Source organism: Lineus longissimus, chromosome 2, assembly GCF_910592395.1.
Source record: "Lineus longissimus chromosome 2, tnLinLong1.2, whole genome shotgun sequence".
NCBI lineage: Eukaryota > Metazoa > Nemertea > Pilidiophora > Heteronemertea > Lineidae > Lineus > Lineus longissimus.
In genome coordinates, this window is record NC_088309.1 from 19,868,031 (window position 1) to 19,883,372 (window position 15,342).

The 15,342-nt window shown below is 42.0% G+C and overlaps 1 protein-coding gene across 1 annotated transcript; it reads left to right on the forward strand.

The window, feature by feature from the left end:
• Nucleotides 1–520: 520 nt before the first annotated feature.
• LOC135482756 (uncharacterized) lies at nucleotides 521–14,661 on the forward strand. The gene is made up of 5 exons (XM_064763099.1): nucleotides 521–658; nucleotides 7,226–8,372; nucleotides 9,470–11,470; nucleotides 11,830–11,862; nucleotides 12,239–14,661. Exons 1-5 carry the CDS (start codon nucleotides 521–523, stop codon nucleotides 12,265–12,267), a joined length of 3,348 nt encoding a protein of 1,115 aa, XP_064619169.1. The 3' UTR covers nucleotides 12,268–14,661.
• Nucleotides 14,662–15,342: the final 681 nt, after the last annotated feature.

Genomic DNA, 15,342 nt, shown 5'->3' on the forward strand with positions numbered 1-15,342 from the left:
GTCAGTAGATTATGATGCATGTACTGGAATGACGTCCAGCTTTTGCATGTCAGAGAGAAGTTAGCTCAATCCAAGGAAAAGGGTCAGGGTGGCTGTTTCACGCGATGAAGGAAAAAAATGGTAGGGTTGTGACTGTCTTCGGAGAGTATGTACTAAGTAGGGCCTACTTAACAGACATTAGTCTGTCGCTCAATTTGACATTCAAGTACTTCCAATTTGCAGGATCCGCCCCTCCCCCCCCCCCCCTCAACCAGACTATTTGAAGAGGCTGTCACTTTGAGAGTGCGGAACGACTTCGATTTGGAGGGAAAAAACGGGGGCGAAAAGGTCAGGGAGCGAAACGATCGGATACCGTCTCGGAATCTATCGCGAGGATTGAAGGGACGGGGTTTACCCGAAAGCAGGAGGACTAACGGCTCTGTATTGTACTGCATCGATATACATGAATAGTCACCCTGCAAGTGAGAATTAACCTTGAAACCAAGGTCGTGTAATATATTCAAAATGGCTGCAAAGCAAAATGGATGTTGGAGATTCAGTCTCTGAAGGAAATGAGAAATATTCTGTCTTGTTAGGGAGTGCATTGAGAAATAACGACGTTGACGAATTCTTCGAAATATACGACACAAATGTACCAAAGGATTTGACTGAGGACCAGGTAAATGTTGCAAAAACGGGTGCGAGGCGAGTCGCCTGCCCTACGCCAGTACGCCGGATTCCAAATCTTGTCGATTTTCTGATTTTTCTGATTTTCTCGGGACTCGACTTTTCATGTTTCACTTTAACCAATGCAGTCCTCCTTCACTCTTTTGTATGAAATAAAGTCTAGTTTCTATTTGTTGTGGTAGCTTATATTATCTCAAAGTGACTCCAAGTGGACCTAAAGAATACTTTTGGAGGCTTATCTGTCAAAAAGTGTTGTAAAAAATTCCTCGACTGCGTCTCCAGATCAGTCATTTCATGTTTTTTGTCAGATTTTGAGTTGGCTGAACTAAAGCCTCGGTCATCTGAGCCCTTGCCATGCCCTGGGTAAACGAAGACACATTGTCTTTGTTTAAGAACAGTGAACGTCACAATGTGGCTTGACCAAAACATTTGCCTGCTTGCAATCTCATGATGATGGGCCTGCACAGTACACTGATACACTGAGCTGTACGGTACGGCTGTACGGTACCTAACGTCAGATGATATTGTATGATTACGATATTGTCGAGACGTAGATGGCGCTATTATGCACGACATGGCGTTACAATATCATGCAACATTAAGCTATCATACTTCAGGATAGATCATGATACCTAACCATTGATTATAGACCATTTGACTTGTGAGAGACCGCCAGTTTTAGCTGGTGACAAGTGTTTATACACAGGTTGATGTACACGTACAGGCTGAACATGAGCAATTTTCATAACACCAACTTTACCATGTGTTGTGTTGTTGCCATGGAGATGTGACCACGCCCATTCGTCGCAGTGATTCGGGACTTCCTTTCAGAAACTCAACTGACCTATCAAAAGAGAGCTACTATTATGTTTAGCGCAAGCCGCAGACTGATACAGAACGGCCACGATTGTCAGTAAAGAGGTTTTGATTGATTGGTCAAAAAAGTACTTGGGGCTTCCCGTCACCCTACTGGAAGTCCTACATTTCTGCTTGAGGAAAATAGTGAAATGATTGAGCACAAAAGCTGGGAGGCTTAATTTTGAAATCAACAGAGGCTGATCCAAGGATATGAAATGTATGGTGAAGTTTTGCAACTTCACTGCAAAACAGGTGCTCAGCTGGAAAGGGGTGAATTGCCAACCTATCTAGGGTTGGTGTGTCTTTCTACTATTGCGCTATGGCGTCTCGCTCTCATCAGGACTCCTCTTTCTGCAGCAGGATTCAAATTGTTGATTACATCATGGCCTTATTCTTATTTCTACATTATTTATTGACATGTATGCATTGGCCCTGTGCCAGAAAGTGACCGAGTACCAAAGGGATGAGAAAAACTGTCCTTGACAAATCTGACAAAGCTAGACCTTGTTTCTTAATCAGTCTTGAAATAATATCAAACCACCACAAGGACAGACTTCCGCTTTGGAGTTATCAAGCAACAGAATTGTAGGGTCTATCGGGCTGAACGGGCATGGGCAAAAAGTACAAAGCTGTCTCATTGATGAATGTGCATGTCTCTTTCATTATGATGTGTTTCAGTGCTTGCTGCACACTTTTAAATTCACAAGTATATCATGTAAATATTGTATACTGAACACATTAACAGCTCAGTCTGGCTGTATTATTCAGCGGTCTCATGTTGTAACTACAAACATCTGGCGCCAGTCCAAGTTCTATGGTCGGTTGTGTGATTTAAATAGGTCTGATACCATTCATCAGAGGTCTGTTTGGTTATTGAAATATTGGGCCTGTTTGTCCTTGTGTAGTACAGCCGTGCATGACATGTTCAGTTAGGCCTGAGTGTGTGGTATTGATTTGTACTAGACATTGTTGTGATATCATGAGTCGAAACAAACACTTTTGATTTCTTATCTTGCTCTCCATCAATCCTAGTGTACTTGCAAAGACATTATGAGTTGGGGCACTGGTGCCCAGTGTTACTGTTACCTCCTGACTGATGGGTCACATTTCCCATTGTCTATTTCTGTTTTTGAAGAAAAGGCCCCAGCAGCGAACCAAGTCAATACTAGGTTTCTAAACAAGTAGTAACATGAGTTCACAGCTGTTGGCTGGTGTTTTCAGAATTGACCCATCACTATTCAGGCTCCCTGTGTCTAGTGTCATATCACTTGTAATATTTCAGTAAAAAAAAAAATGTAGTTTTAGGCACATTCAGGATTTCTTGTGATGTCAGTCAATGACCTTGGGGAAGTTGATGCATAGACTCAGGGATCTTCACATGGGTTTCTCAAGGTAGCATGGTTCCCTTGATATTCAAGAAGTTTTGCCAGTATGCAACACAAGGTAGGGTGGCCAGCGATTTCGAGGGTGGCCCTATACTATAGAAACCCTTTACCAAATTCTAGAACAAGGTAGGGCGGTAAGCTGCCACGGTAAGGTGGGTCGCCCTGACAAAAGGCCTTGTTGAGAACACTGATGGTGATGGTGTTCTGAGACGGTATTCGAAAAAGCTGGATTACTGGACTGCTGGATTCTCCGGATTGTGACTCATGGATCACACTGCCTGGGTTGGGGATTGTTCTGGGAAAATGGGTAAATGATATTCATCTGTATGTAGATTGATTTCTTATCGCTATGCTCACGCACGGCATTCAAAGATGTCAAAAGAGTACAATGTAGGCCTATGCATTGAAATCGTATGCACAGCCTCAGCTGCTGTAGCTGGCACTGCATGCTGTACTGTACTGTATCCTACGGTAGGCCGACCGTGCATGTTGCAAATGCAATACTAGGCCTCATGCTGTCATTATCAGACTTATCACAACTGTCTAATCGAATCTCCGACTTGAGCACATAATCATTTACAGAGGTATCCTATGGTGTGTTCACACTGGATGCGAATTGAAACCGAATTCCGTAGAGCGCTCTCCGGAATACGAATTGGTTAATCCAGTTTCAGAACGGTCGCGTCACACTGGCCCGAATACGCATTCAAATCGGTTTAAAACGCGCCACACTCAATGCATACTAACGACGCGCCATCTATTATTATTATTATTATTATTTATTAACCTCCCATATGGGAGAATAAAATTTACAAGTACAAAACATATAAGTATATAATATCACAGTATCACACAGTCATTATTAACAAGTTAAAATCGCGTAAGGTGCTTGACCATTTCCATCTCCCGGCCATGCCTATTGCCAAAGTTCGGGTCAAGAGGAGTGTCCTCAGCGAGTCAACACCACCGTCGCTAAATGCGGTAAAACCCGGCCTCGCCCTCGAAAACGAGGCCAAAACCGGGGAAAACCCCGCCGCGACGATGTTGCTGACCAGCGTACCTTTGACCAACGAACCGGCGGCAACATACCTTGCCAGGAAATGGAAATGCAAGTCACGTGCAAGGGAGTTGATTTTTCCCTATTCTATGGCATAACGAAAAACGATTTGAGTTAATGAGATCATTTAAATACATCAGTTAACTAGTTGGAGCACTAGTTCCCGCGGTCAAAGGTCACTTTCCATGCGCCGGGCGCATGCGCAGTGCGATCGAAAACCTTAATTCGTATCAAGCGCGTCACACTTGAAATCTCAATACGGTTTCGTTGATTCGATTAGCTGATTCGCATTCAATTCGGTTTAAGAACCGTGTTGGTTAAAGCGGATTGAGATCGGTATGAACCGAATTGAGTGTGACGCCCCAATACGTATCAACGTTTTAATTCGAATTCAATTCGTGTTAAAACCCCAGTGTGACCACGGCATTAGGCCTAGGGCAAACCTTCCAGGTGGTGGTGATCTATGAGTCACAATTCCATTTAATCCAGCAGTCCAGTGATCTAGCTTTTTCGATCACCATCTCAGAATGCTGTTTACCTCAGTTTGGATTGCAGATTTGGTGAAAGGTGCTAGAAAATGCTCGAGTACCTCTGCTGTATGAATGTGAATTATGAATATGCATCAAGTCACCTTATTTCTGGCTCTGTTAATGTGTTGTGACATCATTGTATGACCAGATGCCACAATGAACTGCAAAAGCTAGCTGCTGTTTAAAGACTGAAAACAGATTTTACAATTTCATTGAGAATGTTATAAAAATTCCTTAAAATCATAGACTTGGAGCAAAATTCTTGTATGGATACCAGCGGAACAACTATGAAGGCCTGCTTAACTGTTTGACCTGGTGAAGTAAGCCGGGCCTATGATAAGCTGTTTGCGAGGTAGAAATGTCTGCCGTTCAGACACAACTAACTGATAGCTGGGCCTAGATGAAACAGTGAGTAGATGTTGGGCATTGTGTACAAGCTCAGGTATTAGCAAGAGGTTATGCGTTTGACTCTCAGAAGGATCACCGCTGTTTTATCGCCGTGTCCTTGGGCAAGACACCCATCCTGCATTGCTTCTCTTGACCCTGAAACACATGTAAATAGGTACAATGTACCACTATCAGGCTTGCCTGGGAATGTTAACTTGCAAACTTTGAACATCCTAAAATTAAAGGATCATTGTGAAAGGAAACATCTGTAGCAGTCGGTTGTTAAGACCGAGTTACCCAATTGTTCAAAGTTACCAACTGCAACGGTAAGGTACAAGGTCCAGGATCATTCTGTTACTGAAGCTGGGAGTGTGTAGTGATCAATTTTCAACCAGATCATGTTGCAGTGGTAATTTTTAACATTCATCGAAAAGAAACTAATGTTATGTCTTATGACCTTGTGTCTTCTAAGACTCTAATTTCATTGTGTCTTTAGAGTCTAAAGACACAATGTCAATGCTACTGATGCTGACAAACAAAAATGTTCAGATTTTTATCATAGGATTTTAGAGACCTCAGTGACACGCATGGTCTTGCACACATTTAGTGATTTACCTCGGTGTGCCCCCAGCTTTGGACAAACAGTAACTCCCTACCTCCTGCCTATTTCCCCTTTAACCAATTAACAGCCGATGAATTGGTTGTGCCTTTCGGTGGGAGCCTCCTCCATCTTGAATCTCCAGCCCATGGCAGCCAATATGTGATCTTTAGCTTTTGTGGAGGGAGCTGCCGTGTTATTCATCGGTGCCGGTCTGGATGCTGTCTGTCCAGACTCAGGTATGCAATCACCCCCACCGACAAACCGTTTAAAGCTCTTGTCATTTCGTGAATAGAAAACCTACACCCGCCCGCCCTCATGATGAGTGCTTTACTTGCACTGTCACTCAGCCATAGGCTATTTATAGACCACTCTGCATTGATATAGAGAGACCACAGCAATTAGTGTATTCTTGTAAGAAAATTTCTGCCAAAGAATACCGTTGGTGGCGAGCGTGTTGAGTAAGAAGAGAAGGTTGCAGTCTCGTCTCAAGAATACATGTTGTGGGTAAAATGTGTGTGTGGTTATGGACACCCATTTCACATAGGTGATTATAATGATATGTATTGATTTTATGGGCAGACAGTGTGCACTATAAGGGATCTATGTATTACATGTACATGATCATACACGTAGCCACTATAGGAACTAAGTAGGTCAAGGGCATACTGCACATATCCCACAAACAACTGCTGTATGTCTATTAATCTCCGAGTAAGTTTTTGATGGTTGACAAGGACGGCTGGTATGTATCCTGCATTTAATGGGGAGCTTGGGGGCAGCTGATTAGGGCAGAAGCCTAAATGCCTGCTCATACCATGCCTATAGTTAAGGGCACCCTTAAACCTTGTCACAGATTCTGGCCTTGTCACAGATTCCTACCTTTGGAAGCGCCTGGGACAAAATCTGATATCGGTTTATTCTGCATGATCTCCATTTCATCAGCATGCCTATCAATCAACATGAAAATACCAACAAGATGTGTGACATCGAATATTAGAAGATATCAGGTGGGTCTTGTAGGTTTTTGTGGTGCTGGCGGTGGGGTTCGGGTGACTTTAGGTCAAAAGTTAAAAGCGAATTAGTGATTCCTTAACGCAGTCAGGCGTTTGGACGAAACCTGAACTGTGGGACTAGACTGTGCCACCCCCTGCTGGTTGTTGTGAAGTGTGCCTGACCTGTAATTTAGACTTTAATGTCAATGACATATAGTTCATGTAGTACAACCACAATGCAGAGCGCATAAAACCCTAAACATCTGGTGTGGGAAGGGAATATGAAATTTATGCTTTTGAATGTTTCAAAAAAAGTAAGTTCTTATAACTGTACAACTGTACTCTCTCAAAGCTTTTTACCTGTCTATTGAAAATTCTGCAACCTTTCTGCAGAAACCAAGGAGTGCACTTACTGCTCTATTATACTTGGATATTTCCCTCTAGGTCAGTTGAAAGTACCAAGTGTTTTGATACAGCAGAACATTTTAATGCTTGTAACATCTGCTGGAACGTTGGATTTCACTAAAGATTCTGCCGTAGCCCTCCTTCTTTCCAGATCAGGCTTCAGTTAGTACCTCATGTAAAACATCTATGATCATTCATTGTATTTCTACCTTCAGATAAAGCTTGACAAGATGATCTCTTTTGCTGGAGTATAACCAGAGGATTTGGTGAGGCTGGTTTGTTTTCTCCCAAGTCCATGCAGGACCCTTGTAACTAGTCAGTCATATTGTTTTCTATATTTTCAGATTGAACATATCAAAGAGGAGGCGCGTAAGATCTCCGAGTTGGCGGAGAGTGACTACAAGAAGCGAGTTGCTTCTACCCAGGACTACAGCAAAGGGCCTGCCACCATGACAGACCAAGGACTGAGTAAGAGTGCCTATACTGCTAATGATTGGAAGTACATTGATGACGATGACGACACAAGTCCAAGTGGCGTTACTGGCAAGGTGCCGTCACTGGACCTTGGCTCCATCACACGCCACTCTAGGCATCTCAACAACAGCTCTACTACGACGAGCAATCACGTCATGGGCAACATGGGCAAAAACGAATTTGCCGCTGCGTTGAAACTTCATGAGGATGAAGACCAAAATGATTCAGGATTGTATTTTAATAAGACTGCATCTGAGAGCACCTCAGATACTGACCAGAATGGTTCAGATACTGATAGCATGAATAGGCCCGGTATGTTTCATTATTTCAAGCCATACGACAACAAAAAAACCTACGGCTCCTGTCAGCCAGGCTCTAATAGTGCTGTTCTTTATCACAATGACTCCAACTACGATGAAGCGTTTACTGCCTCTGATTCAGACGTTTTATCTCCTGAGGATTCTCCTCGCGAGACCACTTCCATGCTCGGATTAGGCGGCAGAGGACAGATGACTGAATTAAAAACAATACGTATCCATAAACCAGAAACAATCGGGCCGGTCGAATGCGATGAGGACAATGATAGTACCGATGATTTGACAAATGTTAACGTTCACAAGCGGCTTTACACACACATAGGTGATTTTGCCAGTATGAACAATGAGGATGATGAAATTGATCATTCTCATGCTACAAGTAGTTCTTGGCCTCAAAAACAGTATCCCTTGCTAGGTGGTGTTGGGAAAAGCTTTCGATGTTACGATAAAGGCACTGGTTCAACTAGTGACGTTCCAAGAAATGGACCAAAGAACAATGGCCCTAGGCCGCCATTTGGTGATCCCGTAAATGTGGAAAAAATCGGCTGTTCCGTTGACGATTTGATTCCACGCAGGGGATTGAGGGATGTTCCTGACATGCCCGCATCTGCCCCTATCACCGAGGACAGGAGCTCGGAGGAATCCACAAAACAATCGGAGGGCACCAAAAAGAAAAAGAAAAAGAAAAAGGCAACTAAAGGTATGTATTGTGCTGGTCTGGAGTCTTGTGAGCAAAGGTTCCTGCAATGCCACTCTGAAAGCTGAAGTTACATGTCTGGTAGGGTATACTCTCCCCTTTATGCATAGAAAAGTTTTCCCCTACCCACGAGAAAGATGAGAACACATGGTGAGTTGGTCTCCGAAGCTACAAAAGAGGCATTTGCTTGTTTCTGATGAAGATCAGATATTCACTTTGCTGTGGGAAGTTTTAGTTAACCGAAGTAGGAGAGCACTTAGACTTAAAAGTAGTTCGGAAAGTTTCTTTTGAGGACATGTGTATTGAATGCTCCTTTGAAAACTTTGACTCAGCCCCCGGTTGGCAAATAGTCTCCTCCTCTGTGAGAATGTTTACTTCTGAGTTGGCCCCTCTAGTTGGGTATGTATGAACTGCTGACATTCTTTACAGGTAGGCCTATGTGGCTGCTCTTCTTTTTTATCAAGGCAAACTTACACGCATGCACTCTCTTCTCATCTAATGTAACAATGACTGAATGAAATACACACCTTTGCTTCATCCGATTCGTTAGAACTGGCTTACGCATAGTAGTCGATCTTCCTCAATGTAGGCAGGCCAATGCGTTCTACTTCTGGAAACAGGCTTCCAGGGCGTGGATACATGTATTTAAACAATTGGAACGAAGGTGGTGGGGACAACTCTTATCCAATTTCATCAATATTGCTTTGTTCTAGGCTTTTCTCGCGAACTTGTTGGGCCTTTACCCCAAGTTCATTGTCCTGGCTGGGCACCTGCATGTATCCACGCTACATGTGTGCATGTAACTCACCAGTTACAGACACAGCAGTTGGGACTCTGTCTTATGATAATCACAGTGAACTGTTGCAGCATCCAATGTCAACTACTCTGTACCCCCTCATCAGGCAATCGACTCTTGGCATTTTTTTATAGGCCAGGATTAATAAACTGATAGATATATGCCAACAACTTGAATTGAAATGAAATTGCCATGGTTTCACCAGTGACCACCTTATGACCCTTTCCACAATTATTTTAGGTTGTTCACTATGTGAAGAATCTTACTCATGCTTTGTTGACCTTAACTTTTTGTATCTTTCTAGGTGAAGTAGGTGAAGGTGGATCGATGAAGGTTGGAGATTCAGTTGATGAGAATGGTAACCCCATAGACACCCAACAGTTGAGGAAAAAGGACTTTCCAAATACCTTATCGCGCAATTTCAGTAGTAGAGACAATAGTGATTATCGCAATTCAACGTTCGCTTGTCAGACGGAGGACTTATCCAAATTTTCCAATGGACCGTGGTCATCTTCTGCGAATGATGATCGTGCTGAAGCTGCGCGGAAACGAAAAGCGAAAAAGTCACGACAGGAGAGTCCACGCAAGGCAGAGGATATTCCTGATTATCGCGGAAAGGATAAGCTTGAGGATATTCTTGAATTTATTGAAAACTCTGGGCAGGGTAAGAAAAAGAAGAAGGCTGTAGGCCCCGCTCCTCCCGTCAAGCCACTGAAGGACAATAAGAAGTCTAAGTTTTCTAGTCCCCCACTTGGTAGCCTTGATATTGCCAGTGATAAGGATGATGATAACGAAGTGGAGAGAATGGTCCGGGATCGTGTTAGAAATGAACCACGGAGACTGAGTGATCTAACGCAGAAGATGCCGCTTTCAAATCACTCCATACGTGATGCTCGGAAATTGGATAAATATGATTTATGTTTGCCTCCTGATATTGAGACTCTGATACCAAAAGAGGCTGAATTTCAGTTAGTTACAAAAAGCAAGAAAAAGAAACGTCCAACTAATAGTGTTTACCCATTCAAGGATGAACATTTTGAAGTACCGCGTGAACCACGCGTATATAAACCAATGCGTTCCGTAACCCCCCCTCCAACTAAGACCCCCACTGACTGCCTGGCAACTCCTCCCAGTGCTGAGAAACCAGCTGAGAGGGCATTTAGTCCATCTGCTTTCCCTGTTCTATCCAGCGAGTTTGAATCAGATTTTCCAACCATCAGAGTGCGTCGCAACTCTACAGGAAATGCTCCATTTGAGGGTGTCACGAAAGCGGATGATGATGTGGCATGGGTTGAAGCATCTCCACCACCTGCAGGTGATACCGATGTGGAAAGTAACAGCCCAGTTTCGCCTCGTGGAATTGTAAAGATTTCTTATGCTAAAATTGCAGCATCCCCTAAACCGAAAAATGGGGTGCCTGGTGCGATCAGCTCCACCAGTGTTGTGTCAGAGCGGAGACACTCATTCGGCTCAATGGACGATGCTAACCAGAGTATTAAGGAGGCTGTATCCTCTTTGGGTAACAAAAATGATCATAAAAGTCAAAGTCAGGAGCTTCTAAGTAATACAGGGATTCAGGATGACAATGATCGAGTGACTGCTAGGAGAAATTTAGACAGTGCCTTCCAGATTAACTCAACCGCTACTAGTGCCATTCAGTCGGCTCCGCCAAGCAAAATGGCAGAACCGGGCGCAGGAAAAAACACACCAAGGGTGACCCTGCCTGAAACATCTCAATCTTCCAATGTTAAACCTGAGAAAGCTTCTTTAGTTGCCTCTAATCCTGTGTCTGATCAACCAATCCATACTGGCCCACGGGTACCAAAAAGACCGAAAGCAAAATGTGTGATATTTTTAGATAAGAAAATAAACGATATGCCCAAGAATCTTGGGATAACATTTGGTTTTGACGAAAATGAAGCCCACTCTCAGGGTGTGAGTGATAACATTACCATGGACCCTAATGCACCAACCAGTAAAAACACATGCATTGAGGGTATTTCTTTCAAGTCTGAACCACTTGAACAGACTGATGGTCACAAACTGATAATTCCCATGAACGGTCTCACTTTACCTGCTCAGGCACTTCACATGGATCAAAACCAGCAGATTATACAACTAGCCAGTGAATCTAATCAAAACCGACATGCTCCTGTCTGTTCTGGCACGATCTCGGACAACGGTGTCAAGTGCATTTCTGTCACGGAAGAGAAAATTTGGGAGGACTTGGCGCACCATGAATCAAGGCTTGGCAGCGCCGCTTTTCAATATAATAATGAGGATTGTGTGAGGTACTTAGTCAGAGGTAAGTGTATGCCGATTCAAGCGGGGGTCTACTTCGGCCTCAGCGTGATTATTTGAATCCAGAGACTTGAAATATCTATTGTTAATGTTAAGCATCAAAACCGCATCACCTCAAAGTTTGGAGTTATATGTTTTTGTTTGGCACGTGATTGCTTCTCATTGGTAAAGCTCGTGTAACATGAATGAATTCTGTCATCTTTTGATGCCAGGAGACCTGGATATGACGTCCTAAATTTAGGGGTGTAAACAAGAGCGAACTTGGTCAACCTCTATCACCAGACCTGTCTACAGGTCATAATACGGCTGTCAAATGCCGAGATTTAGGTCTGATTTTATCTATCAAATGTGTTTCTCTTGCAGAATGGGAGAAAGTTATGGATGCAAGAAACAAAGGTAAGTGTACAATGTAGGAAATGTGGTAAACTGGATATTTCTGAAATTTTCAGAGTCGGCGCTTGGTGTATGCCATTCCCAGGAAAACTTGCTGCCTGTCTACCTGACATGCCTCTTACAACACTCAGTCTGAGTTGGTTCTACCTCCTCGGGGGCCTGAACAGCAATGAGAATTAAAACTTGGTCCAAAAGGCCACTAGAGACGGGGAGATACCAAGTTTGTGCCATATGTCCATGGTATATAAAAAACTCAACTTATAAGAGCCCACTGATGTTCCTTCCTGTATCACTGTGTTTTGCACTTGGAACTTTAACTGTTACCTTCAATTCACAAAAAACTTGAATTGAAAATTCAGACTTATGTTTTGTCTTGCAGGTATTGCCATTGAGTATCACTCCAACTAAGGTCACTTTGAATTCTTACATCAATCTAGAGAAGAATGATCAGTGGGTGATAGTGACCAGCATTTATGAGTATGGCGTTTTGTCGATTACTTATGGAGGTAATTCGGGAGTATCACAACGGTGTTACGATGTTGTGTGGAGAAACGTATAAGTCAAAGTGATAAGTTATTCGAGGTTGTTGCCCTCAGTCACTGCAACGCTAGATAAAGACTTCAACAAATTGACTACAAAGACCTCAATCAATTCGATATATATAATATAGATGTTTGATATCATCAAGACGACATAGTGTATTGGGAGTACTGTTTACCAAGCTATGGGAGTGGAGTATTCTTATATATCATGTGTTCTTGATGATATGAGTATTTTTATTATGACCGGTGGCATGGCAGACTACTGTGTTCTAGTGTTGGGGAGAAAAGGCACAGATTCTATTATGTAGTTGCAGGTACGCTGTATGTTATTTGCTAGTGGCGTCGCCAAGGAGAAGTACTGCTACGGCCATTTTTCCATGACTTGTGATATCTTGTGGGCATCGCGCCCCATTGTACGTTGTTGTACAGCTTGTGATTGGCTGACAGACTTGGTAGATCGCCAGTTTTTTACTCTAACTACAAAAGGACTGATACGGTGATCCAGTTAGACATTTTTGGTGCGGGGTCCAGGCTGGCTATTAACAGAGCAGGTATCTTAGATTTATTTATGAGTAATGTGGCTGAGCATTAAGCTGTTAAGTAGTAATAAAAATTTTAGCAACCTAGTTGCAAGGCAATGCCATAATTTATAGAGTCGGGTGGCAGCTGGAAAATGCCAGGCCATGTGGACTCCTGACTAATGTATTTAGTTTTATTGACCAAACGATAAGTCAGCTTTCAGAATGGAAGTATTTGCTCTTATATTTCATATGTTGCACTGATATTTTGCAAAGTTTCTTTGTCTCGTAGGCTTGTAATTTCCTTGTTCTTGCTCAGTATTCAAGTTCATTGCACAAATTATATAGATGATTTAATTCTTGGCCTTTATGAAATAGAAACTATTCTCGCTATGAAAAAAAAAAACTCTTGAAAAATGTGACCTAAAGTTAAGAAATCTACTCTTGTTTGGCTCGAGATGTAAAAGTTAACTATTGGAAAAAGGCTTGTTCTGTTGGAAAAAACAGTAGAACTTTGAACTACTGCTACAGCTCTCATTTTCCAATGGTTGATATTTCTTATGAATTTACTCTTTAAAAGTGTCTATCAAAAGTTTCATCTGAGATATCGTCCGGGTACAAACTTTTGCCCAAAGTATTTCTAAAGGTCCCATTTTGCGTTGGAGAACAGAATTTCGACAGCTAATTTGTATGTGTCGACATGGTGAGTCCGACTGAAAACTCTTTTCAGTGAATTGAAAGTGGCATTGGCAGCCGACAGTTCGGTGCCCTAAAACATAGATCTGCATTGTCGAACAGGGGGTCCAATCACCCGTGGCAATCTTCTCTTTGAAACGATGTAAACTACACTATCTCCATCTAAGGGGCTGTTCTTGAACCAAAGCAATTTCCCTGCTTCTGCGCCCAGTTTGTTTTCGTGACTTCAGGAGAGGTTAGAGTGGGGCAGGGGAGGGAGACTTTTGATGAAAGTTGAACCCTTTTTTCATAGAAACTCAAATGTATATTTTATGATGCAGAGGAGAGATAAAGTCTTTGTTTCAATATTTAGTTGTATTATTGGGGAATCTAATGCAGAACTCTTCAGGCAATTATCTCGGAGAATTTTTTCAGAGAGTGGTAAAATGCAGCCGGGGGGGGGGGGGGGGGGGGGGTAAGTTGGTCGTTTGCAGCAATGCATGCAGCAATGCATGTATTGAAAGCATTTTGACTGAGTTAGCTTGTGGGAGTTGTTCTCCAGTTAGTTTTATGATGACTGTACAAAAATGCAGTATTTGTTTGAAAATGATGTTCGTAACACTCTATTCGTAATATTCTTGGATGAAACTGGACGATTCATAATCTTTTTCTTTAAAATGAACATTTTTGGACTGAAGAGTACTTTTACCATGTTAACTGCCTGTGTGAAGACGATATTTTCAAGGTTTGCAGTATTGAACGAGGACTAAAATTGTTGACTTGCTCAAACTTTGTGCATAATTTAATTGAAAAGTGCTGCATTTGTTTTGCTTTCCTAAAACTATCTGGCATTTCAGTCTTCAAGCATGAGGAAAGCTGTCTTATCTGGTATCATCAAAAATATATAAGGTGAACTGATATATTTTGTTATCATTCATGCAGGTTTCTTTTTTATCAGTGTGTTTTAACTGTTTTAGTTGTTTGAAGGTAACCATGGTAACCTATCATAAAGCTTATGATAAGAGCAGTGTGCTGTATTTTGTTTTGTTAAAATTTCTAGAACTGATTTATTGAAATTATTGTGACACATTTTGTACATTAGCAATAGAAATTTCTTATATTTGACTTAGTCGGATGAGTAGTGTACATGGTGTATAAAAATACAGATGTAAAGGATTGATATCGAATGCAAAGCTCAGGTCTTTCAGTAACATAGAGTTAACTGCGTTTAAAACTAAAATGAAAGCCCCCCGTGCTCAAATTGGATGAACGCCTCCTGTGCCAAAATAGGGAACCTAGAAATTGTTCTTTAAAAATGCAAATGACTTCATCTGAAGCATTTTTTGCACCCACAAAACCCTCAAATATGCTCTGGAATACCATAAAATACCAGAATTATTTTCGTAGTGAATAAAAATAAATGTTTTTTGGTGTGAAAGGGCAGTTTTGTGACCATTGACGCAAAAACAATACGCCCATATTAATAGCCTAAGTCAGAGCGCCCATTTTAGTAAAAGAAATAATCTGTAACCATGTTAATGTAATTGAAAGGCCTGAAGCTGGTCATATTTATTTGGTCATTGTCATCTACAGATGGTGTATTATGTCATTGTTTTGCTGTTATGTAATATGTATTCCTTTCCTCCTATACCAGATTTACTTTTATTTTTCTTGCAAGAGATTTGGGCTATACAATTATTTGCATAATTTTCATACCGTACTACAACACCGCTGCACAGCGACTTGGG